This window comes from Cervus canadensis, chromosome 31, assembly GCF_019320065.1.
Source record: "Cervus canadensis isolate Bull #8, Minnesota chromosome 31, ASM1932006v1, whole genome shotgun sequence".
In the NCBI taxonomy this organism is placed as follows: domain Eukaryota; kingdom Metazoa; phylum Chordata; class Mammalia; order Artiodactyla; family Cervidae; genus Cervus; species Cervus canadensis.
The window spans coordinates 2,271,865-2,295,996 of record NC_057416.1 but is presented as its reverse complement, the minus strand read 5'-3'; the positions used below and the strand labels follow the sequence as shown (position 1 = coordinate 2,295,996).

The 24,132-nt window shown below is 44.0% G+C and overlaps 1 protein-coding gene across 1 annotated transcript in view; it reads left to right on the top strand.

Moving 5' to 3' along the window:
• Positions 1-24,132, top strand: part of CSMD1 (CUB and Sushi multiple domains 1) — a 2,005,298-nt gene that overhangs the window by 1,934,986 nt on the left and 46,180 nt on the right. The window contains exons 53-57 of the mRNA XM_043454305.1: positions 3,033-3,206; positions 4,586-4,759; positions 14,155-14,343; positions 21,512-21,685; positions 22,514-22,696. Of these exons, the coding sequence (XP_043310240.1) occupies positions 3,033-3,206; positions 4,586-4,759; positions 14,155-14,343; positions 21,512-21,685; positions 22,514-22,696 (894 nt within the window). The remainder of the gene's footprint in view (positions 1-3,032; positions 3,207-4,585; positions 4,760-14,154; positions 14,344-21,511; positions 21,686-22,513; positions 22,697-24,132) is intronic.

The window sequence follows — 24,132 nt, the reverse complement described above, 5'->3', positions numbered from 1 at the left end:
AGGAGCTGACTCATTGGAAAAGATATTGGTGCTGGGAAGTACTGAGGGCAGGAGGAGAAGGGGGTGACAGAAGATGAGATGGTTGGACGGCATCACTGACTCAATGTTTGAGCAAGCTCAGAGAGAGTGAAGTACAGGAAAGCCTCGTGCCCTGCAGTCCATGGGGTTGCAACGAGTTGGACGTGACTTAGTGACTGAAAAACCACAATGGCATCTGTGTGTAGAATTTGGACAGTAACCTTCCAGAACTGCTGCCTGGAGAGGCAGGGCCTGCGGAGCCCCTGCAGTGGTGGGATAGACACATCACACCCAGGAAGATCCAGTTCCCCTGGCCCATGTGCTAGCCCAAGCCGACTGATATCAGGGCCCTGGCTGGTGGCTTCTCTCTGCTTCTGACCGTGAGCGGGGCTCCCACAGAGGGCATGGCTGCCGTCCACTATGTCCAGTTCCCGCTCGTGATGAGTTTTAGGAATCCCTGGACCTGGGAGGAAGCCAAGAATCCCCTGTGGGTCCTTTGTTCTCCTTGGGTTTGACTCATGGCCTCCCCAACAGGACTTCTCCTGAGAGTGACCCGGCCTCTACTCTGTGTTTTAGCAGAATTTATTCCATGGATTTTATTCCACCTAATTCAGTTTTAGAGAAAGATTATTAAAAGAAGATCTCTCTTTTGTTTGGGACATCTAATGAAAATATAGTAAATAAAAACAATAATAGCACTGTCATTACACCTGAAGTAGCATAAACTTAAAGACCAGTGATCTTATAGCTTAAGGCACAGAGGAGTCATTCTGCAGATTAGGCGAAACCTTCAGACCCTTGTGACCCACTCACACATATGGAATCTCAGTCATTCTGGAATTTCATGGAATTCCCATTCCATCATGCAATTCATCTTAGCTGGCCAATGAATGATATTTTCCACAGTTTAGTGTGTGAGAGAGAGTCACTTGTCCAGAACTGAAAACAGCCACCCCAGCATGGAATTCCTGGTTCTGCTACTGACTCAAGAACAGTTTTAAGCAGTTGGAGAATTACCCATTGCATAGTAATGCTTGTCCTCAGCAGGGAGAAAATGGAGAATTAAAATGTAAAGTTCTAGCAGTGTGGAAATAATAGAATTTGTAATTCATACTTAAACTAAAAGAAAATCCATCCAGTCCTTTAGGATATATCTGTCAGTCAACCCATCTGTTGAATTAAAAATCATGTGCAGTTACAGTTTTACAGTATTCTACATAATTCACTTGCTCCTTTCTAGCCAGAGCTCTCAGGTTCTGATTTGTGGCAGATTATTAAATTCACAAGTTGGATTGAAGTAAAAATAAAATAATCCACATGCTCTTCACTCTGAGATTTTCTGTCCACACTTTGATGGACATTTGACACATTTGTCAAGAAATCCAGCCTCCTAACCTAGGTGCAATGATACCAGCTGCAGACTTGCCTATAAAAACATTTAGTGATCTTGTTTAAGCTGAAGCCAAATGCTAATGAAAAAGAAACAAGCAAACACAAAACCCGGAGGCCTGGCATCCCAGTGTCAGGTCTCCCAGATAATCACATCACTTAATTTAGGTGATACTTTCTGTTGAAACGTGCAGGGCTGCCCACATACCTCATCCCAATTCTCTCTCTCTCTCTCTTTTCAGTTAATAGAGTTTCTTGTCCTTTCTTTGCTGCTGATTGTGCTCAGTGGAGGGCTTCCCAGGGGGTGCTAGTGGTAAAGAACCTACCTGCCATGTAGGAGACTAGAGACATGGGTTTGATCCCTGGGTTGGGAAATCCCCTGGAGGAGGGCATGGCACTCACTCCAGTATTGCTGCCTGGAGAATCCCATGGACAGAGGAGCCTGGTGGACTATAGTCCATGGGGTCGCAAACAAATGACTAGAGAAACTTAGCACGCGTGCACCAGTGCTCATTGGAATACAACAGCTAAATGCTGCCAAAACTTGGGAAGTTGCACAACACAGAGTGTGAAATGTGTACGGCTGTAACCTAAAAGGCTAAAATGGGTGCCCGTCTGGAAAATGAATAGTTTAGTCCCATAGCTCCATAATCGTCATTTTAACTAAGATTTTAAAAATAAATCCAGGTTCTCAATACAGGGACTTGACGCCTTGATCTGGCTAACAGTGTGCTCCCTTTAGGCCTTCAGTGTTGCCTGTCTGGGTGTCTGATGCCCGGTTTGGCTACATGTCCCCTCCCCACTCCTCACCTCTTTAAGATGAAACTCCCTGGGATGCTTTCTGTGTCAGACCTCTTATGACTGCCTTACTCCGCATTGAATCCCCAGCCCCAAAGACACTGCTGGATGTTTCCTGAAATTGGACTTATTTTATGACACCAGTCCTTCCTCTAGAATTTCATAAATAGTTCAGGAATCTAATCTCTCACTGGAAATCCTTCCATCCTTTTCTTCACCACACATACTCAATAGGGTTACGGAACTTGTATTAAGTGTCTCTTCCTTATTCCAAGTGTCTCTTCCTTTCTTTTGACTTTTATTTACCAGATAAATACCATAAAATATGAATGAAAAATAAGTAGAAGAAATAAATGGAGAAACCATAACTAAGGAATACCCTTTAACAAGTTTATATTTGAGATATTACTTATGTTCCCACAATTTGAGAAAAATTAAAAAGCTGAAAAGGAAAACATATCAAATATATATATATTATATGTATATTTATATATATAAGTGGAAAATTTTTCAATACCATTTGCATTCAAGGCTGTTAGTCATTTGACAATAAAGATAAGCAAATTAGGAATGTATTACGTATGTAATTTTTGATGGATGTATATAGTCCATTGACAGTGTTGTATTAATCTCTTCCCTACAGCAGAGTGACTCAGTCACACGTGATACACAGTCTGTTTCACACTCTTTCTGTTCTGGTGTATTCCAGGCTGTTGCTTATCTCTCCCTGTGCTAGATAGTAGGCCCCTGTTGTTTGTCGTGAATGTGGTGCGTTTACAGAAGACGCAGTCTCTGGCATGTCTTTGTTGGTTTTGCTCACTTTCCAGCCGGCCACTGTGGCTCCCCGGACCCCATCGTGAATGGTCACATCAGCGGCGACGGCTTCAGTTACAGGGACACGGTGGTGTATCAGTGCAACCCCGGCTTCCGGCTCGTGGGGACTTCCGTCCGGATATGCTTGCAAGACCACAAGTGGTCCGGACACACCCCAGTCTGTGTCCGTAAGTACCTTCTGTGAACTAATTCGGGCGGTGTTTCCCTTAGGGCTGTTTTCCTTTTGTCGTTAAGTTGTAGTTCAGACATGTTTGATCTCAGAGGAGAAGATGGAGAGCTGACGGGAGAGAGGGAACACGGGCACTCCCCCGCTTCCGTCTCTGGTCCTCCTCACATCCCATGTTTTCCCAGCCCGCCTCCAGCCTCCCATCCACATTGCGTTTGCTCACCAGCTCATCTCAGATGGGTCCCCGGATGAGGATGTCAGGCATTTATTCCTCTGGGCATCATCACAGGACGACCAGGTGGACGCAACCTCTGACTAGTGGAGGGCAGAGCTGCCGAGCCTGAGTCTGCAGGTCAACTTCGCAGGTGCCCCCCGTGCCCACCCCGAGTCTTCTGAGTTGTTGTGTGTTTCTGTTATTGCTTCATCAAGAACACGGACAGCTTTGTACTCAGACCTTCCTTTGGTAGAAGTTGAAACTGTATGTAACAATTGTCCTCAAACTTTCTAACTTCAAAGGCAAATGTCAGCTCCTATTTTTAGAAGACATTGTACCTCTATTGCAAATTTCCTTTTAAACCAATTTTTCCTAATATGTTCTCTATTTTCCTAAACAAAGGGAACCTTGATATAAGTTTATGACAATGATGGATCTTCTCTGTGATAATGCTATGGTAAATGTACAAAGTCAAGGGTGAAAGTTTTACTTAGAAGGGAAAATGGTTGACAAGATAAGTGAGAAGAACACTGGTTTTACCGCCGTAATGTGTTTCTTTTGAAAGGGCTGGTCGAGAGTATCTTCATGATTTGTGTTACTGTGTTTGTGGGCATCACAGGATGACAGTTGACTGCATAAATGGGGGATGTTGAAGAAAATAGAATTTGAGCATGCCCTCATTTTTGCTAATTGCATGATGTTTAGATTGATTTTGGAATAATTTAGACATACATAATTTAAACTTTCAGCTGAATTCCTGTAATATCTCAAAATGAGAATTCCACTTAATTAGCTGATGTTTTCTAAGGGAAAAATATTAAAAACTCATGATTAACCAAAAAAATTTTGCATCTTGTTTTTCATTGTTTTATTTCAGTTACTTGATATTCTGTCATGATATAAATAAGAAATAATAATTATGATTATGAACAAAGCAGGTGCTGGTTATTTTCCACAATTATTTATAATAAAAACCTGTGGGTTCAACCCACGACTCTCCTGATATCCACTTCCAAATATAAACACAATCTGTGACACATCTGATCTGCTGTCAACCCTCTAATTCACACATTTAACACATATGAATATGCATGATGAAGAATTCCAGGTGAGGGTGGTGACTAGTTCGTCTTCTGACCACCATGTGGGCCTGTCTTCCTCCATAGCCATCACCTGTGGACACCCGGGGAACCCCGCCCATGGGTTGACCAACGGCAGCGAGTTCAACCTGAACGATGTGGTGAACTTCACCTGCAGCCCCGGCTACTTGCTGCAGGGTGCGTCTCGAGCCCAGTGTCGGAGCAATGGCCAGTGGAGCAGCCCCCTGCCCACCTGCCGAGGTAGGAGAGTCCCCAGTCAGCGGGGATGATCACACACCAGGGGGCCTATCTGCCTGCTTGGAGGGCTTCTGCACACGCTTTCCATGTGGTGGGATAACATTTCTGAGGATGATGTGCAAATCTCTCCATGGTCTCTGGTCTTCGGCCAGATATTCAGTCACAGAACCCTGGGACTTCATGCTTCAAAGACTTCTTCCATTTATCCTCCTCCTCATTTAGGCACTCATTTATCTCTACCACATATATTCCACACCTTTGGTCCTTACGCTTCTAGACTTAGGGATGCACTTAAGAAGTTCTAACTGCTTTTAGATCTCAAGTTTTAGATCTCAGGGCTTTCCTGATAGCTCAGTCGGTAAAGAATCCACCTGCAATGTGGGAGACCTGGGTTCGACCCCTGAATTGGAAAGATCCCTGGGGAAGAGAATGGCTACTCATTCAGTATTCTGGCCTGGAGAATTCCATGGACTATACAGTCCAAAGAGTTGGTTGCAAAGAGTTGGACACAACTGAGAGACTTTCTCACTCACACTTAGATCTCAAGTTTTAGAAATATGCTTCTTTAAAAATTGTCACACAGATTTGGATTAACACCTAAATTTCCAAGGAAATGCTGCTCTGTAGTTTTTGAGTTTTTAAGAGTTTAGAGAACTTAGACACTGACAGGTTCATCTTGTAGCTTTTAATTCATGCTGTTTAAGGTTTTGCTCCAATTACTTTCCATTAAAACATCTCTCTTATTGAAGGTGAACGTTCTTCCATGTGAAGGTGAAGTGTTATTTCTGTTTGTTTTTGGTAGTAACAGTATTAAAGCCAGACACATACCAAGGTCCCATGCTCTGACAATCACCCACCTTCCCACTGGGTACCCAAGAGAGCGCTATTCAAAAGCAACAATAGCAGGGTGGGAATTCAAGCTGTGTTTCAAAAGGCAGTTACTTGAAATTTGGCTGCCTACCTGTTCAGACTGGCATACGTCTGAACTGTGCTTGGCTGCAACTCAAAAACAGAGTAATGCCTCCTCATTCCACTTCCCTCTAAAACTCCCTTTTCAACATGAGAAAGTCTTGCCATGAAGAGCAGACCGCAGGTTCCCTGTTCTCACTGTCCCCAGAAGGCAGGCTTCAGGTGTGTCCTGTTGGGGGAGGAGAAGTGAAGTGTTAGTCACTCAGTCGTGTCTGACTCTCTGCGACCCCACAGACTGTAACCCACCAGGCTCCTCTGTCCGTGGGATTCTCCAGGCAAGAATATTGGAGTGAATTGCCATTCCCTTCTCCAGAGGATCTTCCTGACCCAGGGATTGAACCTGGGTCTCCTGCATTGCAAGGAGATTCTTTATTGTTTGAGCTACAGGGAAGGAAAGGGTGGAGTATCTCACGGAGATGCCCCTGGTTTCTCGTCCCAAAGCCCGCGCTAGTCTCCTGACAATGTGGGGCATCTGGTCAGCCTGGACCTTGGCAGGTTCACCTTGTGGATTACATGTTTTCGTTAAATCATATTAGTCAGGGGCAGTAATTGGGATGAATGGAGTTGGGGGATCTCTGGCACGAGTGAGCTGGCACAACTAGTTGGCGTCTCCATATGTCTGGCCCCTCCCCTTCAGCGGGACACCCCAGCAGCCCCTAGTGCTTGCTGAGCATGGTGTATGCATGGCTGCGACAGCCATGGTGACTCACTCACCCCTCTCACAGGGAAACACGTGTCTGCCCCGAGCCCTGAGCACTTGGACGACAGTGGAGAGACTGGGCTATGGTGTCCGCCGCTTGTTCTAGCAGCTTCAGAGATTGGCTAAAGATTCAGTTCAGTTCAGTCACTCAGTCGTGTCTGACTCTTTGCAGCAGGTGGCCAAAGTATTGGAGCTTCAGCTTCAACATCAGTCCTTCCAATGAATATTCAGGACTGATTTCCTTTAGGATGGACTGGTTTGATCTCCTTGCAGTCCAAGGGACTCTCAAGAATCTTCTCCAACACCACAGTTCAAAAGCATCAATTCTTTGGTGCTCAGCTTTCTTTGTGTCCAACTCTTACATCCATACATGACTACTGGAAAAACCATAGCTCTGACTAGACAAACCTAGGTGAAGGTTAGAAAGCTTTAATCAAACTGTTTTCTCTATCCACTACGACAGGGAAAGATAGCTCAACAGTAAGAATGATTAAAAATGAAGGCCCATAAATTTGGGTCCAGTTAATGTTCATAGTGGGTTATGGCATAGCTATGCCTTTGATGTCTTAGGCATGTAGGGACTTCTAGATCCATCTCTCCAGAACCCTTCTCCTCAACCTAACGTTTACTAAGTACCTACTATGTTCTGAGTGCCATGCCATATACTGTCAATACAGAGCTGGCTGAAATAATTCATACATTTATGCAGATAATAATCCAGAGATCAGGGCTGGTTAATTAGGGAGGAAGGTCCACAGTTGCTGAGATTGCCCCCTGGACACAGGACATTCTGGCTGAAGGAAAGATGGAGTAAGTTCAAATAGCAGGCTTTTAATTATCAAGATTTCTCGTCTGTACCTCACTCTCCTTTGTCATTGTTTAGTCACTAAGTCGCGTCTATACTCCTGTACAGACCCCATGGACTGTGCCCACCAGGCTCCTCTGTCCACGGGATTTCCCAGGCAAGAATATTGGAGTGTGCCATTTCCTTCTCCATCATTTTCATCCAACTTATGCCAAAGCAATGGAGGAGAAATCAAATGCCTGTCATTTAACAATAGTTCTGGGTGTTTAGGGCTTCCCTTGTGGCTCAACTGGTAAAGAATCTACCTGCAATGCAGGAGACCCTGGTTTGATTCCTGGATCAGGAAGATCCGCTGGAGAAGGGAAAGGCTACCCACTCCAGTATTCTTGGGCTTCTCTTGTGGTTCAGCTGGTAAATAATCCACCTGCAATGTGAGAGACCTGGGTTCAGTTCCTGGATTTGGAATATCCCCTGGAGGAGAGAAAGGCTGCCCACTCCAGTATTCTGGCCTGGAGAATTCCATGGACTGTATAGCCCATGGGGTCACAAACAGTCAGACACGACTGAGCAACTTTCACTTTCACTTGGTGTTTTACCATAGGTGCTGGTCCTTTAGCAGTTTATGGCTCAGTGTGAAGGAGGCCAGGGTGCATTTTAATGACTTCAGTGTTAATTTTGACTTGTCTTTTCTTCCTGCCTTTTCTTGAAAAATTGGGAAGGACTTATTTTTTTAATTTTAGAGCAGTTTTAGGTTCATAGCAAGATTGAGCAGAAGGTGCAGAGGTTTCCCAGTACCCCTTGCCCTCACAGTGCACACCCCTAATTATCAACATCTATGCAAGATGGCGCATTTATTAACACTGATGGACCTACACGGCACACGTTGGCTGTGCTGGGTCTTCGCTGCGGCTCGGGCTTTTCTATAGTTGTACCAAGCGATGGCTGCTGTCTAGTTGCACTGCTCAGGATTCTCATTGTGGTGGCTCTCTTATCACAGAGCATGGGCTCTAGGGCATGCGGGCAAGCTCAAAGGCTTAGTTGCCCATTGGCGTGTGGAATCATCTCAGACCAGGGATTGAAAGTATCCCCTGCTTTGCAAGGCAGATTCTTAACCACTGGACCACAGGGAAACCCAGGGTTTCAGTTTTAACATAGGACCTATGGGTTTGGACAGATGCATGATGCCATGTGGCTTCCCAGGTGGCAGTGGTGGTAAGGAACCCGCCTGCCAATGCAGGAGACATTAGAGACTTGGGTTTGATCCCTGGGTTGGCAAGATCCCCTGGAGGAGAGCATGGAACCCACTCCAATATTCTTGCCTAGAGAACTCCTGAACAGAGGCGCCTGGTGGGCTGCAGTCCATGGGGTCACAAAGGGTGGGACATGACTGAGGCAGCTTAGCACGCACACATGAGGACATGTAGCCGTCATCGCTATACCTGCCAAGTGTTTTCACAGCCCTTACATTTCCTTGTTCAGCCTCCTCAGCCTTCCTTCTTCCCCTCAGCACCTGCCAACCCCTGACCTTTTTACCATATCCATAGTTTTGCTTTTTCTAGAAAGTCATGTTGCAACCACAATATGTCACCATTTCAGATCTGAATTTTCATTTAGTGTATGCATTTAAGTTTCCTCTATGCCTTTTAATGGCTTGATAGTATGGTTTTAGGGATGAGTAAAATCCTATGTCTGGAAGGATCACAGTCTATCTGGAGATTTACCTCCTGAGGGACATCTTGGTTGTTTCCAAGCTTTAGCAACTGTAGATAAACCTGCTGTAATCATTGCCATGTGGGATTCTGTGTGGACAGAAGTTTTTAACTCCCTTGGGTAAATATTAAGGAACAGGATTTCAGGATTGTATGGTAAGAGCTATGTTTAATTTGGTAAGAAACCACCAAACTGTCTTCATCACTGGCTGCACAGTCTGATCCCCAGCAGCAGTGATGAGAGTTCCTGCTCTCCCCATCCAGACTGGCATCTGCAGTTGTCTGTGTTCTGAACGTTGGCCATTCTGATGGGTGTGCAGTGGCATCTCTGGTTGTTTAATTTGCATCTCCCTGAGGACATATGACCTGTAGCATCTTTCCTTGTGCTCGTTTGCCATCTGTAAGTCTTCTCTGCTGCGGGGTCAGTTATGGTCTGTGGCTCATTTTTCAGTTGGGTTGTTTTCCATTGTTGAGTTTTAAGAGTTCTTTTTCAGTTTTCGGTAGCCATCTTTTATTGGCTGTGTCATTTCTAACATTGTCTCTTATCCTGTGGCTTGTCTTCTTATTCTCTTGACCCTGCCTTTGGAAGAGCAGACCTTTAAAGTGAGTACTTAATTTTAAAAGCTGGCATCTCCAAAATGCTGATAAAGAGAGAGATGACCGACAAGTGTCATCATCCCAGCCTTGAGGCGAGTAGAAATCCCCCAGCAAGCCAGGTGCCTCCTGCTCACATTTTCTGTTATTCTCTGTTGCTTTGTGTTGCTTCATTTGTGAACTATGGGGTACTGTCTAATTCACAGAATTTACATGTATATTATTCAATGAGGAAAAGCATGGTTTCAAAGAAGTCAGGTTCATAAGGATGGTAAAGTGTCAGGAAAAAAAAGTGACAAGAAATTTAAAAAGTTGAAGTTAACAGAAATAACTCCCCTATTAACACAATTTCCAGAGATTCTCCATGTGCCCTGCATTATGGCCTGATTCTTCTCTGTGTGATTCTTTGAGTAATTCCCCAGACATTCTAAGGTGTTGTATCTTGTGTAAGCATGCTGTTGTGCTTCATTTCTCCCCCCTCCAAATCTTGGATACAGTTCCCCCATGTCTAATATGGGGGGTCAATGAGCTGTGGAATCCTGAGTGTGTGTGCTCAGCTCCCGAGTCGTGTCTGACTCACTGCCACCCGTGGGCTGCCGTCTGCCAGGCTCCTCTGTCCATGGGACTTCCCAGACAAGAATACTGGAGCAGGTTGCCATTTCCTTCTCCACAGGATCTTTCTGACCCAGGGATCAAACCTGTGTCTCCCACACTGGCAGGTGGGTTCTTTACCATCTGAGTCCCCTGGGAAGCCAGCCCTATAGTATCTGGTTAATGATGTGAAAGAGAAACTCCACCAGAACTTTGGAATGAAACTCCAGGTAAATCTGTGCTCAAGTGAGGCTGGTTTAGATGCAGATTTCCAGTCTCTCCACTTGAGTCACATTTTATCCTCAGACTCAGCCCTACCCAGAAGAATGCTCAGGCCATGCCTGATGCATTTGTGATAAATCAGTTCACCATCATCCAGAACTGGGAAAGATTGAAGGCAGGAGGAGATGGGGATGACAGAGGATGAGATGGTTGGATGGCTCTGACTCAACAGACATGAGTTTGAGCAAACTCCAGGAAATAGTGAAGGGTAGAGGAGCCTGGCATGCTGCAGTCCGTGGGGTCACAAAGAGCTGGACACGACTGAGTGACTCAACAGCAACAATATACAGGAAACGACTCAACCCCCCTTGCTACCTTTACAAACAGGACCAGGAAAATAAATAAATAAGTAAGCCACACTTTTTTGCTGGTAGTAATATCTTTCTGGAGTAAATAAGCTGTATGGCTGCAGACTTGGTAACATGGAATGAAAATAGACATTGTCATGTCTACTCTAAGAGTCAGGTTTATGTCTGCTATTTCAAGGCCCTGTTTCTATAGAAGAGCATTCTCTGAGTCTTTATCTCTTAAATTCCAAAATACATGTCAAGTTCAAGGACAAGAAATGAGGTAGACCAAGTCTAACAGTCTCAGGATGACTCACAGTGTTTTCTTTCCCCGTGTAAAAATGTTTGTGTTACAGGCAAACATTAGGAGGTTTTATTTTTTTCCATCTTATCTACAGTTTTGTTGGATTGGTCATTTTAATGCAGAGAATATATGTCCTTTGCTGTTACATACATGAGGATAAAGAAAATTAAGAAACTATGGGGTGAGTGAAGGCTTTGTTCTGATTAGAGAGGAATGAAAAAGGAAACAAACAAAAAAACCAAAAACTCACTAAACTTACATAACTGAATCTGAAAGTGTTTACCTCAGATTGGGACTCTAACCAATATGGGTGGGACTGAAACCAAACCAAGACCCTGCTTGGGACTTGAACCCACGTGCCTGGGACTCAAATCCAGCCAAAACCCACAATACCTGGTTTCGAGACCTACTGGAACTCAGGTTCTTGATGTCTCATCATGGAAAGAATTCAGTGAGAGACAAAGTGATAGGTAAGAAGTGAATTTATTCAGATACAGAGAGACGCACACTTCACAGAGTGTGGGCCCTGGCCGAGGGCGAATGTGGCCACGAAGTTTGGTGTGGTTAGTTTTTATAGGCTGGGTAATTTCATATGCTAATGAGTGGGAGGATAATTCGAAGGGGTGGAGATTTCCAGGATTTGGGCCACCGCCTACTCCTTGGTCTTTTAACAGTTCCAGGGAACTGTCCCGGCACCTCTGGATGTGTCATTTCACTTGTTGATTGAGGATTAAGGTCTCCTCTTGTCTGTCACCTTGATCCCATTTGACTCTAATCGGTTTCTGTTGCATTCTTGTGCTAAGTCATCCTCTCAAAAGTTGTGCCCTGCTGCTTTCCCTCCTGTTACAAATCTTGTAGTTAGTTAAGCCTCAACTTCACTGGAGAACATCAGCTTTCTTCTACAAATGGGCAAAGAAGGCTTGGGTTTCTGTGAGTTCTAAGTAAACCAGCGCATGTGACATGCTTAGCAAAGTGCCTGACACATAGTAGGTTCTCAGTCTCCCCACCCCCACCTGTCTCTGAAATTTAACTAGAATCAATTATAATCAATGAGAATGTTTCTTCTTTATCAAACCTGAATATCACATTACACTGAAAATCAATTTCTTTATTTTTATCAGTTATTGATAAAAGATGAAAGGTTACCTTCATGTATTTGAAAAACAGTCATAATAAATTGTTTTTTGGGTTTTTTCCCCCTGTGACCAGTAATCTTATATTTAAATTTTGATTCATGCAGTTAGTAAACAAGCTGAAAACATTTATTCTGTGCAGTATACTGAACAGAGTTATCTCACCTTCAATTGTCCTCTCAACTTTGCATAATTCCTTCTACTGGAAAATTTAAAAACAAATATTACTCAGAACTCTAATCAACTATGAATACTTTAAAAAAAAAAAAGTGAGTGAACTAATCCTTACCCATTTTTTCCCACTGCCAAAGAATTTAATTTGGCTATAGTTTCCATTATGGAGCATCATTTTCTTGTATTTCCTGTTTGTGATCAGATTTTTAATGAGCCATAAAAGAAAATAAGAAATAAGCAAGAAACAGGAGTAAACATAGAAAAGGAAATGTAAACAAATTGTAAGATAAAAGAATTAAGAAGATAAGGAAATGGCTCTTTCCTCCCTTCCTCCTCCCTCCCTCCTCCCCTCCCCCTCCCTCCTTCCGCCGCCCTTTTCTCACAAAGCCCTGCGTCCACTGCAGGAGGCTCAGGAGGCCTCAGGTGGTCCAGAGCTCTGACCCTCACCTAGCTCTGGTGTAACTACCTTTGTGACCTCAGACATGTTGCTGATCCATTACATGAATGTCTTAACCCCCAATAAACACAAATGTCCTCCGGGACTCCATGTGGGCTGTGTATATGATACAATCTTTCCCTTTCTCCCCAACTGAGGACTTCCTGTTCTGTGTCAGGCTTTAACACCTAAACATCAAGGCCAGGTCTCTGCTTAGCGTGTTGAGGGGTGTGATGCTGGGATGTGGGAAGACCCCCACAGTGAGTCTGTCACCGGTTTCACTCTGATGTGTTACCCTCTGCTAGGCACTGTGTCTCCAACTAAGAGTGCAGCAGTTGCCGCAGGTCTGAAATGTGGGCGAGAGCGTGGCTCCCACAGCTGCCCTTCCCCTGGGCGGTCAGAGTGCAGACAGTCCCGGCCCCTTCTCTCCTCTGCACCTGTGGCGCCTGGTCCCCTCCCCGACGCCAGTGGGCACTCAAGCTCCGAGGACACGCCCCCTGTCCCTGCAGTTTCTACAGGGGAAGACCTCAAACCAGGGGCCACCTTATTTACATTCTATTAAGTGTTGATGGAAGGCTTCTCAGGTGGTGCTAGTGGTAACGAACCTGTCTGCCAATGGAGGAGATGTGAGAGATGCGGGTTCAATCCCTGGGTTGGGAAGATCCCCTGGGGGAAAGGCATGGCAACCCAGTCCAGTATTCTTGCCTGGGAAATCCCTGGATGGAGGAGCCTGGCAGGCTACAGTCCATGGGGTCACAAAGAGTTAGACACGATTGAGACAACTTAGGACAAATGTTTAACAGAAATCTCTGCAGGCATATATTGAAGCATTAGTGCATGTTGATGGGGGTAGGGGGAGGAATTAATTTGTGTGTCCCAGGCTATCCTAAACCCTCACACTCACATACAAAGACTTTAACTTCAGCCATTTCTACTGTAACATTTTCATAATGTAAAAATATAAGCGGGAAAACTAATTTTAGACTTTACATTGAAGAAGCTTATTATTAGGAAGCAGTTAAAAGGTATCAGCCTCATGTTAAAATTGCTGTAGAAGCCAATATGTTGCTTGATATTTTTTTGAAGCCTGGTGACCCAGAGCAGGAAGTGGAGCTGCTCAAGGCTGCAGGATTTCACACTAAGCCTTGGCTGTGACGTTGTCATCCTACAAACTTCCCAAAACCACGAGGAGGAGTTCACCTTCTCTGCAGTCTGTTTCATTTATAAATGTTGTTGTTGTTGTTTAGTCAGCCATGTCTGACTCTTTGTGACCCCTTGGACTGCAGCCCACCAGGCTCCTCTGTCCCCCTGGGATTCCCCAGGTGAGCACGCTGGAGTGGGTTGCCATCCCCCCCTCCAGGGTTGTAACTGTAGAGCTGCGTGTAAACTATGTGTGATGTGCTCCCCTCCACAGTGGTGAACTGCTCCGACCCAGGCTTGGTGGAAAACGCTGTTCGTCACGATCACCAGAGCCTCCCCGAGGGTTTTGAGTATGGAGTGACTGTTGTATATCAGTGCAAGAGGGGCTTCTACCTGCTGGGATCTTCTGCCCTCACCTGCATGGCGAACGGCCTGTGGGATCGCTCTCTGCCCAAGTGTCTGGGTGAGTGGGGTCGTCTAGCCTTGAAAGAACACTGCCAACACAACATATGTAGTTTTTTTTTATACTATTCAAAAAGGTATTGATTTTTTATTCTCTCGACCTGACCCCATCACAAATCGTATTAGTTTTTATGATATCTTTAAGAGGGCAAGAAACCTGGTCAGCTCTGCCTGGACCCTGCTGTCCCTGTGTCCACTCCTCAGCACTCGTTTCCTGCTTCAGCCCGGCAGGTAGGCAGATCCACCGGTTCACCCAGGTGCCAGCAGCCTCCAGACTGTGCCTCTCGCAACACGCTGCCTCCCTGGGGACCCAGGTTCAGAGATACTGCAAATGGCTGTAGTAGGGAGCCTCCATCTACCGACCCAGTATCTGTGGCCGGAAGCGTGGAGCACTCTGGGGGTCTCATTTGTCTCATCAGCTCTTCCAGGACAGTCCAGTGTGAGCCTGATAAAGAAGACGGCATCTTGGTCGGAACTTCCTCCTGACCCTTAGGTTTAACTAAGAGGAAAATGGGGTGCTGCTCCAGGCAGACAGAATTACAGGTCTTGGCTCTGGCTTCCCAGAAAAGGTTATTAACAGTATGCAGATGATCAGGGGCATTTTCCTTTTCACCCACTAGCTATAGTATTACTTTCTTTGCCTTGAAATAGCATATTGTCCTTGAGTTCAAAGAGAATTGTCTTGTGTCTTTTTAAAACAGAGTCTGAAAATGAAGAAAAGGGAATCACTCTCCTTGGTCTTTTAAAAATCAGAAACAAAACCATTCTTAAAATCAATATCTTTTTAGTATTCATTTTTCATGCATACAGAAAATGGGAAATGACAACATTATAAATTGAAATAAAGGTGATAGTCCATTTTAGCCTTCATGATTACAGCGTTTTCAGTACATTTTCAGAGTGGACTGGTGCTGGAGACTTTTTTCCTGCAAGTCAAGGTCCCTCAAAGCCCTTTGTATCTTCCTGGAAACCTGTGTCAAATTTTAAGTGTAATAATACAGTTAATTCTTATGGAGAAAGAGAGCGATGACTTTCAAAAACAAATGTACAGGCTTGTATGACCAATAAAAAAAAATCTATAAATGTGTTACAATTCTCATCAAATTTTATGTGTTCTGGTTTTCCATGCCTCACACATGGGAATTTTTCAGAGAAATTAGTTTTATTTTCTCCCCAAAGATTTGCTGAGCCTCTTCCCCAGCATCCCCAAGACTTCCATTAGTGGTTGTGATGATACCCCTGTGCCCCAGACCTCCAGGAACCAGCTTTTCACTGATGTCATTTTCTGAATTGATGAGTTCCCACTGCTGTTATCATTAACCACTGGAGTTATGGGAACTTGGGAACACATGCTCTCCAAGGAGTGCTTTTTTACCACAGACTCTGCAGCGACTGACCACCCTCTCTATTTGTGGTGTTGTATGGTTTACTGATTTTTTTTCTTTTTTGTTTCACCTGGAACTGATCATTGACCAAGCATGTCACTGAGTCAGCGCTAGTTAGCTTCTTTTTAGGACTCTAGTAAACTCCTGTCTCCAGTGAGTGGAGGTCAGGAGGAGAGAGTGTCAGGGGAGGGTGAGTGTGACTCGGGGGGCACTGGGGCCTTTCTGAAGCCTGCCTCTCTGGTTGGTGTCACTCTGCGGTTGCCGATGACCAAATGCAATCTCTCTTCGATGTTAAATCAGCTCCCTTTGGATCATTTCTGGCACCCTCAGTCCAGTTGATAGCTTACAGTGAACGGTGTTGAATTCGTGATCTCCGAAGAAGAAGATTCTGCTTCAGAACCAAGGACTAGGCTTGATCACTCAAGAGATTTTGTATAGCAGAGTTTTATTAAAGTATTAAAAGGGACAGAGAGTGCCTCTGACATAGGCATCAGCAGGGGGACAGAGAGTGCCCCACTTGCTAGTCTTAGGAAAGGGAGTTATATACATTTTTAATTGGTTATTATAATAAATCAAAAGAATGTTTCAAGTTTGTAAAAATCTTACTAGACCCACTCCCACAATTTACATTTTAAGATAACAAGATTAGTCAGGAGGTTTTCAAGGAGAAAGTGTCCTCAAGCAGGATACATTATTGTTATATAATCCTTAGTATAGAGTTTAAACTGCGTTGTTTGTTGCATAACCATCAGTTCCAGGTTTAAAGAAAAAACCGTTTTATTTATATGACTAGGACTAAGGAATGTAGAGGAAAAAAAAAAAGGATGTTTGTCCTTTCCTCCTCCTTGAGAATTCCTTTCCTCCTCCTGAGGAGGAGAGAGGGGCCTTCTTATCAACCTGCCTCCCATTCCTCCCTTTTCTTTTAGGGGAGTTATTTTGCCAATGGAAAGGGGCATTGTTTTCAATTCATAACTACTTCCTACTGTTTAGAGGTGCCATCCCTAAATTGTTGAGGCAACATATTCTCCTAACCATCATACTGAGGGTCTTAGATCCAGGGGCCCCAAGTAGTAGTTGAAGGAGGTTGTGGCACTTGTAGGAGCCTGGACAATCATTTGTAATTTAAGAACTCAGACAGTTAGAAACAAACCCATTATACAGGTCTAGATATAAGGCAAAATAGTCATTAAACCAAGTTAAAACATAATCAAAATTAAAAGTCACATCATGTCCATAGTTACATCAATCCATCTTAGGATTGTTGGATGTCATTTCAGAGTTGAGGAAAGTCCTTTCCTTGACGAGGAGAAACCCACCTTGTTAAGCCTTCAATTGATGAGCAGGAGAGTGCTCCACAGACCCAGTAATTAGACCAATTGTGAAATGCAGCGTAGGAATGAGCCCAGGACAAGAAGACATTGTCTTGAGGGTCAAACAGCAGACTCAGGACTTTTGGAGTCACCAGAAGCAAGCCCACATATATTCTCAGGCCCATCTCGTTTCCAGGCTCAAACAGTGGCTTATTTGACTCAAAGGCTGGGTCAGGAATTAATCTCCTGGAAAAGTCTGCTGAAAAGCTAAAAGCTGAGTCACATAGTTAATTCTAAGGCTTCCGGATCCATGACAATATCTGTGCACAAAAAACAGTCTGTCACAGAGACACTCCCTTCTTCTTAGGGGCAGCTCAAGCCCTCATTAAAGCTATGGGTAAAACTTTAAACCAACAGTCTTATGTTTCCTGAGTTACCTTATGCAGATGCTTCAATAATGTCAGTAGCCTTTTAACTTTTTCTGAAAATTGGGGTCTCCAGGAACAGTGTAAGTGATATTCTATTCTTAGAGCTTTTGACACCCCTTGAGTTACAGCAGCTTTAAAGATGAAGCCATTCTTGCTCTGAACTTTAGAGTTTAAGAACCCACTTACATCATGAGAAGTCAGTACAGCAAGATTTTGTCCATTAGTAAACTTATGAGCTTTAGTCATTAGCAAACAGTAGTAGCAATTACCCTTAAGCAATGTGGCCATAGCCTTTTTTCAGTAACAAACTGAACTCTGATCCTGTGGGCAGGCTCAAATCAGGAGCCTGCAAGAGAGCAATTTGTAGAGCCTTAAAAGCCTTTTGATCCTCTGGGGACCAAACCAGCTTGTTTGGGCCTGCTGAGTTTCAGTTAAAAGTTTATATAAAAGTCCAGCAAGTTCCCCATAACCCAGAATCAAAATGCAGCAATAGCCTGTAATGCCCAAGAATCCTCTCAATTATCTTAATGTCATGAATAGAGGATGATTTAATATAGGTTTAACTCTAGAAAGCAACCTTCAAATCAGTGACTGAAATATATTTGGCTCATTCAGGAACTTCAGACAATCAGGTATAAGGATCAGGCACTTATTTGTATATCTTAAATTAGTTTCTATTTATCATTTGATATTTTTACATCCAAAATAGCAGTGTTATATGGACTATTACAGAGAATTAATAGCCGCTGTTCCTTTAAATTTTCAATGATGGGTTTTAACCCTTCCTTAATACCTCAGACTTAAGTGAATACTGCTTTTGATGTGGAAATAAGTGAGGGTCATTGAGCTTGATAACAACCAGAACAGCATTTTGTGCTTGACCCACAGTTTTTCTATCAGCCCACACTTTAGGATTTACATTTTGTTCAGTTAAAAAGAATGGGTTCCATATTTATGAAAACAGAGGCCTGGACATTGTTCAGCATATCCCTCCCCAGAAGGGGTGAGAGAGACTCCCAACACAATTAAAAACTCAAGAAAATAGCACAGAGTCCCAGTTGCAGCTTAAAGGATGACTGACATAATAGCGTTGGCTCCTCCTGACAGCCCCATTACAGTAGTGGGTCAGGAGGAAAGTGGACCGGGTGCTTCCGTGAGCACAGAGAAAGTGGCCCCAGGGTCCAAAAGAAAATCAACTGATTGGCCCCCACAGTTACTAATACCTGGGGTTCCTCAGGTGTAATTAGGAAGGGGGCTTGTGTGGAGACCCCCCGACACCTTCAGTCCCAACTGTCTTGAGAGTCCGACCTCTGGGGCTGCACCTCGGAGGGCAGTCTCTCCTCCAGTGTGGCCCTTTGCAGACCGGATACAGAGCTGGGGGTGGCTCAGATGCCTGAGGGCAATCCCGCTTGAGATGCCCCTCCTTCCCACAGTAATAACAAGTCGTCCCTTTCTACCTGGGTCCCTCTGGGCATTTTTCCTCAAGCTGTTTCAAAGCAGGTCTGACAGCCATTGTTGGGGCTTCAGTCTTTGGCCTGGTTCTTTTTTCTTCCTATTTTCTTCCTCATATTTTCTACCATAATACACTGTATGAGCCAGCTGCAAGTTTTTCTAAAGACTGATTTGATCCAGACACCTGTTTTTGTAGCTTACAGCAGATAGCTAGAGCTGACTGAGTGAGAAATCTATCTTTTAAGATCATTTCTCCCTCTGTACTTTCAGTATCAACATCAGTTTTCATTCCAATCCCAAAGAAAGGCAATGCCAAAGAGAGTTCAGACTACCACACAACTGCACTCATCTCACATGCTAGTCAAGTAATGCTCAAAATTCTCCAAGCCAGGATTCAACAATACGTGAACTATGAACTTCCAGATGTTCAAGCTGGTTTTAGAAAAGGCAGAGGAACCAGAGATCAAACTGCCAACATCTGCTGGAGCATCGAAAAAGCAAGAGAGTTCCAGAAAAACATCTATTTCTGCTTTATTGACTGTGCCAAAGCCTTTGACTGGATCACAATAAACTGTGGAGAATTCTGAAAGTGATGGGAATACCAGACCACCTGACCTGCCTCTTGAGAAACCTTTTTAACTTAAGCATCTTATTTTTTATTAAAGTAAAAAATTTAATAGCAGGTATATATATATATATATTTATATATAGCTGATTCACTTTGTTGCACAGCAGAAACTAGCATAATATTATAAAGCAACTAGACCCCAATTTAAACATATTTAAGACAGATACTAACAAGGAAAATTTGTTAGAATGGTGTCTCTAGACATGTGATCTGGAAGAGGGAGCAGATTTGACTGAGTTTTGTTCCCATGCAAAGCATACTAACTGAAGAAATAATGGTGATAGCTTTGGTGGATCTATGTTAGTCTCTACCTTTTTGTATGAACACTGTTTACTTAGTATACAGCTAAGGGCTCAAACTACTGCACAATTGCACTCATGTCACACGCTAGTAAAGTAATGCTCAAAATTCTCCAAGCCAGGCTTCAGCAATATGTGAACCGTGAACTTCCAGATGTTCAAGCTGGTTTTAGAAAAGGCAGAGGAGCCAGAGATCAAATTGCCAACATCTGCTGGATCATTGAAAAAGCAAGAGAGTTCCAGAAAAATACCTATTTCTGCTTTATTGACTATGCCAAAGCCTTTGGCTGTGTGGATCACAATAGACTGTGGAAAATTCTGAAAGAGATGGGAATACCAGACCACCTGACCTGCCTCTTGAGAAACCTGTATGCATTTCAGGAAGCAACAGTTAGAACTGGACATGGAACAACAGACTGGTTCCAAATAGGAAAATGAGCATGTCAAGGCTGTATATTGTCACCCTGCTTATTTAACTTATATACAGAGTACATCATGAGAAACGCTGGGCTGGATGAAGCACAAGCCAGAATCAAGATTGTCGGGAGAAATATCAATAACCTCAGATGTGCAGATGACACCACCCGTATGGCAGAAAGTGAAGAAGAACTGAAGGGCCTATTGATGAAAGTGAAAGAAGAGAGTGAAAAAGTTGGCTTAAAGTTCAACATTCAGAAAACTAAGATTATGGCATCTGATCCCAACACTTCATGGCAAATAGTTGGGGAAACAATGGAAACAGTAGCGAACTTTATTTTTCTGGGCTCCAAAATCACTGTGGATGGTGATTGCAGCCATGAAATTAAAAGACACTTACACCTTGGAAGGAAAGTTTTGACCAACCTAGACAGCATATTAAAAAGCAGAGACATTAATTTGCCAACAAAGATTCATCTAGTCAAAGGTATGGTTTTTCCAGTAGTCATGTATGGATGTGAGAGTTGGACTATAAAGAAAGCTGAGCACAGAAGAATTGGTGCTTTTGAACTGTGGTGTTGGAGAAGACTCTTGAGAGTCCCTTGGACTGCAAGGAGAGCAAATCAGTCCATCCTAAAGGAGATCAGTCCTGGGTGTTTATTGGAAGGACTGATGTTTAAGCTGAAACTCCAATACTTTGGCCACCTGATGCAAAGAACTGACTCATTTGGAAAGACCCTGATGCTGGGAAAGATTGAGGGCAGGAGGAGAAGGGGATGACAGAGTATGAGATGGTTGGATGGCATCACCGGACTCAACGGACATGAGTTTGAGTAAACTCCAGGAGTTGTTGATGGACAGGGAGGCCTGGTGTGCTGTGATTCATGGGGTCGCAAAGAGTCGGACACGACTGAGCGACTGAACTGAACTGAACTGAACTGAAGGGAGGATGGAAAAATTTAGGTAGATGACTTTCTTTTTGAAAATCTCAATGTCAATTTCTACCTTCGGCACAGCTACCTTAATAAAAAAACAAACAAATAAAAACAAAGTTTCACTGACGGACCCTTCCTGGTCTTCAGTAATGTGTGAGGGAGGGTCATCTGGAAGTTGACGCTTCTCATCCACAGGGTACCAGGGATGTGTTTTTGTTAATAGGTGGTGATTGTATGAGTCTCTGAAGTACAGTGACCAACACAGAGCAGCTTCATGGGAACAATGTACTTATGATTATTTTCTTTTCTTTCAAGTGATATCGTGTGGACACCCCGGCGTCCCTGCCAACGCCATACTCACAGGAGACCTGTTCACGTATGGGGCCGTGGTCCGCTACTCGTGCCGAGGCAGCCGCAGTCTCGTGGGCAACAGCAGCAGAACCTGCCAGGAGGACAGTCACTGGAGCGGAGCCCTGCCCCACTGCACAGGTGAGCTGGCGCGGGCAGGTCGTCCGTCGTATGAAACACAGACTGGGGGCTTCCATCTCTAAACCGGTTACTAACCCACTCCAGCCACACACGCCCCTAGATACACCACCGGCATCTTCGGCTTACTCTTCTCTTTAAATGAATGCCTGTCCCAGCGCGGTTTCTCCATCATTGGTTCTGTTTGGAATCACATTGGTTCTATTTGGAAAAGAAATCATCTTAATTCTTCCAGGAATGTTTCATAATAAAACTCAGTGGATCACACCTCTTACTTGATTTTTTTATTCCCAACACACCTTCCCCCATCTCCTTGTGGGCATCCTCACCAGCATTTCCAATAAGAAATTCCTGCACTCATGGCCCCAGTGTTTTCTTTCTTCCAAAGAATATCAATTATCATCACTACCATATTTTAATAAACTATTTTGATTTTAGTTACATGGAAACAATTTATTAGAGTCTTCTATTTTTGTGCTGTAATAAAGAAAATCTTTCTCACAGGATTTCTAGAATGTTATGACTGTGATCATGTTTGATATACATTTACATAAAGTTTCATTCTCTTTAAAGATTGGGATGCATGAGACAAGTGCTCGAGCCTGGTGCACTGGGAAGACCCAGAGGAATCGGGTGGAGAGGGAGGTGGGAGGGGGGATCGGGATGGGGAATACGTGTAAATCTATGGCTGATTCATATCAATGTATGACAAAACCCACTGAAATGTTGTGAAGTAATTAGCCTCCAACAAATAAAAAAATTTAAAAAATAAAAATAAATAAATAAATAAATAAACAGCATCATCTATTGCCATGTGTTTGTGTTCTGCAGGAAATAACCCTGGATTTTGCGGTGATCCTGGGACCCCAGCCCATGGGTCCCGGCTTGGAGAGGAGTTTAAGGCCAAGAGCCTCCTCCGCTTCTCCTGTGAAATGGGCTACCAGCTGCGGGGCTCGGCCGAGCGGACGTGTCTGCTCAACGGGTCCTGGTCAGGACTGCAGCCTGTGTGCGAGGGTGAGTGGGTCCCAGCCTGAGAGTCGACGCTGCGGGTGGAAACCGGGTCGCTCTCTCTGAAATGACCAGAGACGTTCCGCAAAGTCCTTCAGCTGTACACTGTTTCTACAGTTAACTAATCTATCCCCACCCCAAGCGCATTAGAGAATCCTCAGGAAGCAGACTGGGCAAATGGAGGCTCTCAGACTGATTAAAAGAAGGCAGAACACCGGCCTTGCCCTCTGACAGTCCCCGGTCTGAGGGCGGTGTCTGTCTGTCTGTCTGCTCCTGGTGACGTCTCCGAGTGGCTCTGCAGTGTCCCAGCCTAGGGAGGTATCTGTCTGTCTGTCTGCTCCTGGTGACATCTCCGAGGTCTGTCTGTCTGCTCCTGGTGACACCTCCGAGTGGCTCTGCAGTGTCCCGGCCTAGGGAGCTGTCTGTCCTCGCCTGGTGACCGTCTCTGTGTGGCTGTCAGTATGTTATTGCTGGTGGGGCTGAGAACACAGGCGAAGGGGCTGTGAGCAGGGCAGGTCCTCACAGGAGCTCCCTGCTGCTGGAAGTCATTCCGCTCACACGTTATTTCATCTGTTGGTGGCCCTTGTCTTAGTTTCTTGCAAACTTAAACAGTGAAAAAAGTAAAGCAGTTGAGTGTAAGTCATGTTTTCCATAGAAATCTCAGCCTGTTGCTGGGGTACTACACTATGAGTTCTTTCCCAACAAAATATAAGTGAATTCACTTATTTGATTAGGAGAGCTTAACTAAATTTTACTTCATGATGTACTTATCCCAGGCTATGCAAAGTGCTTATTAAATAGCATTTAGTTTAGGAAAATGTTATCATCACTGACTCACTAGACATGAGTTTGAGCAAACTTCAGGAGTCAGTGAAGGACAGGGAAGCCTGGCATACTGCAGTCCATGGGGTCACAAGGATACGACTTAGCTACTGAATAACAGTTTAGCAAAAGTCAGAAATTCAAATGGTTCCTATAAAATCCTTTTAAACTTTTCACTTAAAATCTATATACAAAAAGAAGTTTCTAAAATGTTTCAATACTAAAAATATTTGTCAAAAATGCAGTGGTCCACAAAATTGGCTACTTCCAAACTGTACTGTACAGAAATCATTGGAAGTCAGGTGAGTGATAGTTCAGTTACACTCAGGAACACCAGAAATGATGTCTCAGAATAAATGACTAACCCCCTTCCTGCTTCCACATACACACTTAACAACTCTTAAAGCTGTGGAGAATCTGTTGCTTTCTGTTTTTTCTTACTTGCTGACACAGGTCCACATTTTTGGGGCACACATTATTTTCTGTAGAAAGTGGGATAATCAGCAACTTTTCCATTGCCACAAAGGTTATCCATGACCTATGTACTCAATCCCTTGACTAAGGTCATGCCCCTTCTGATGGATTTACCTTCTGTGAATCTATTTAAAAAAACATTAGAT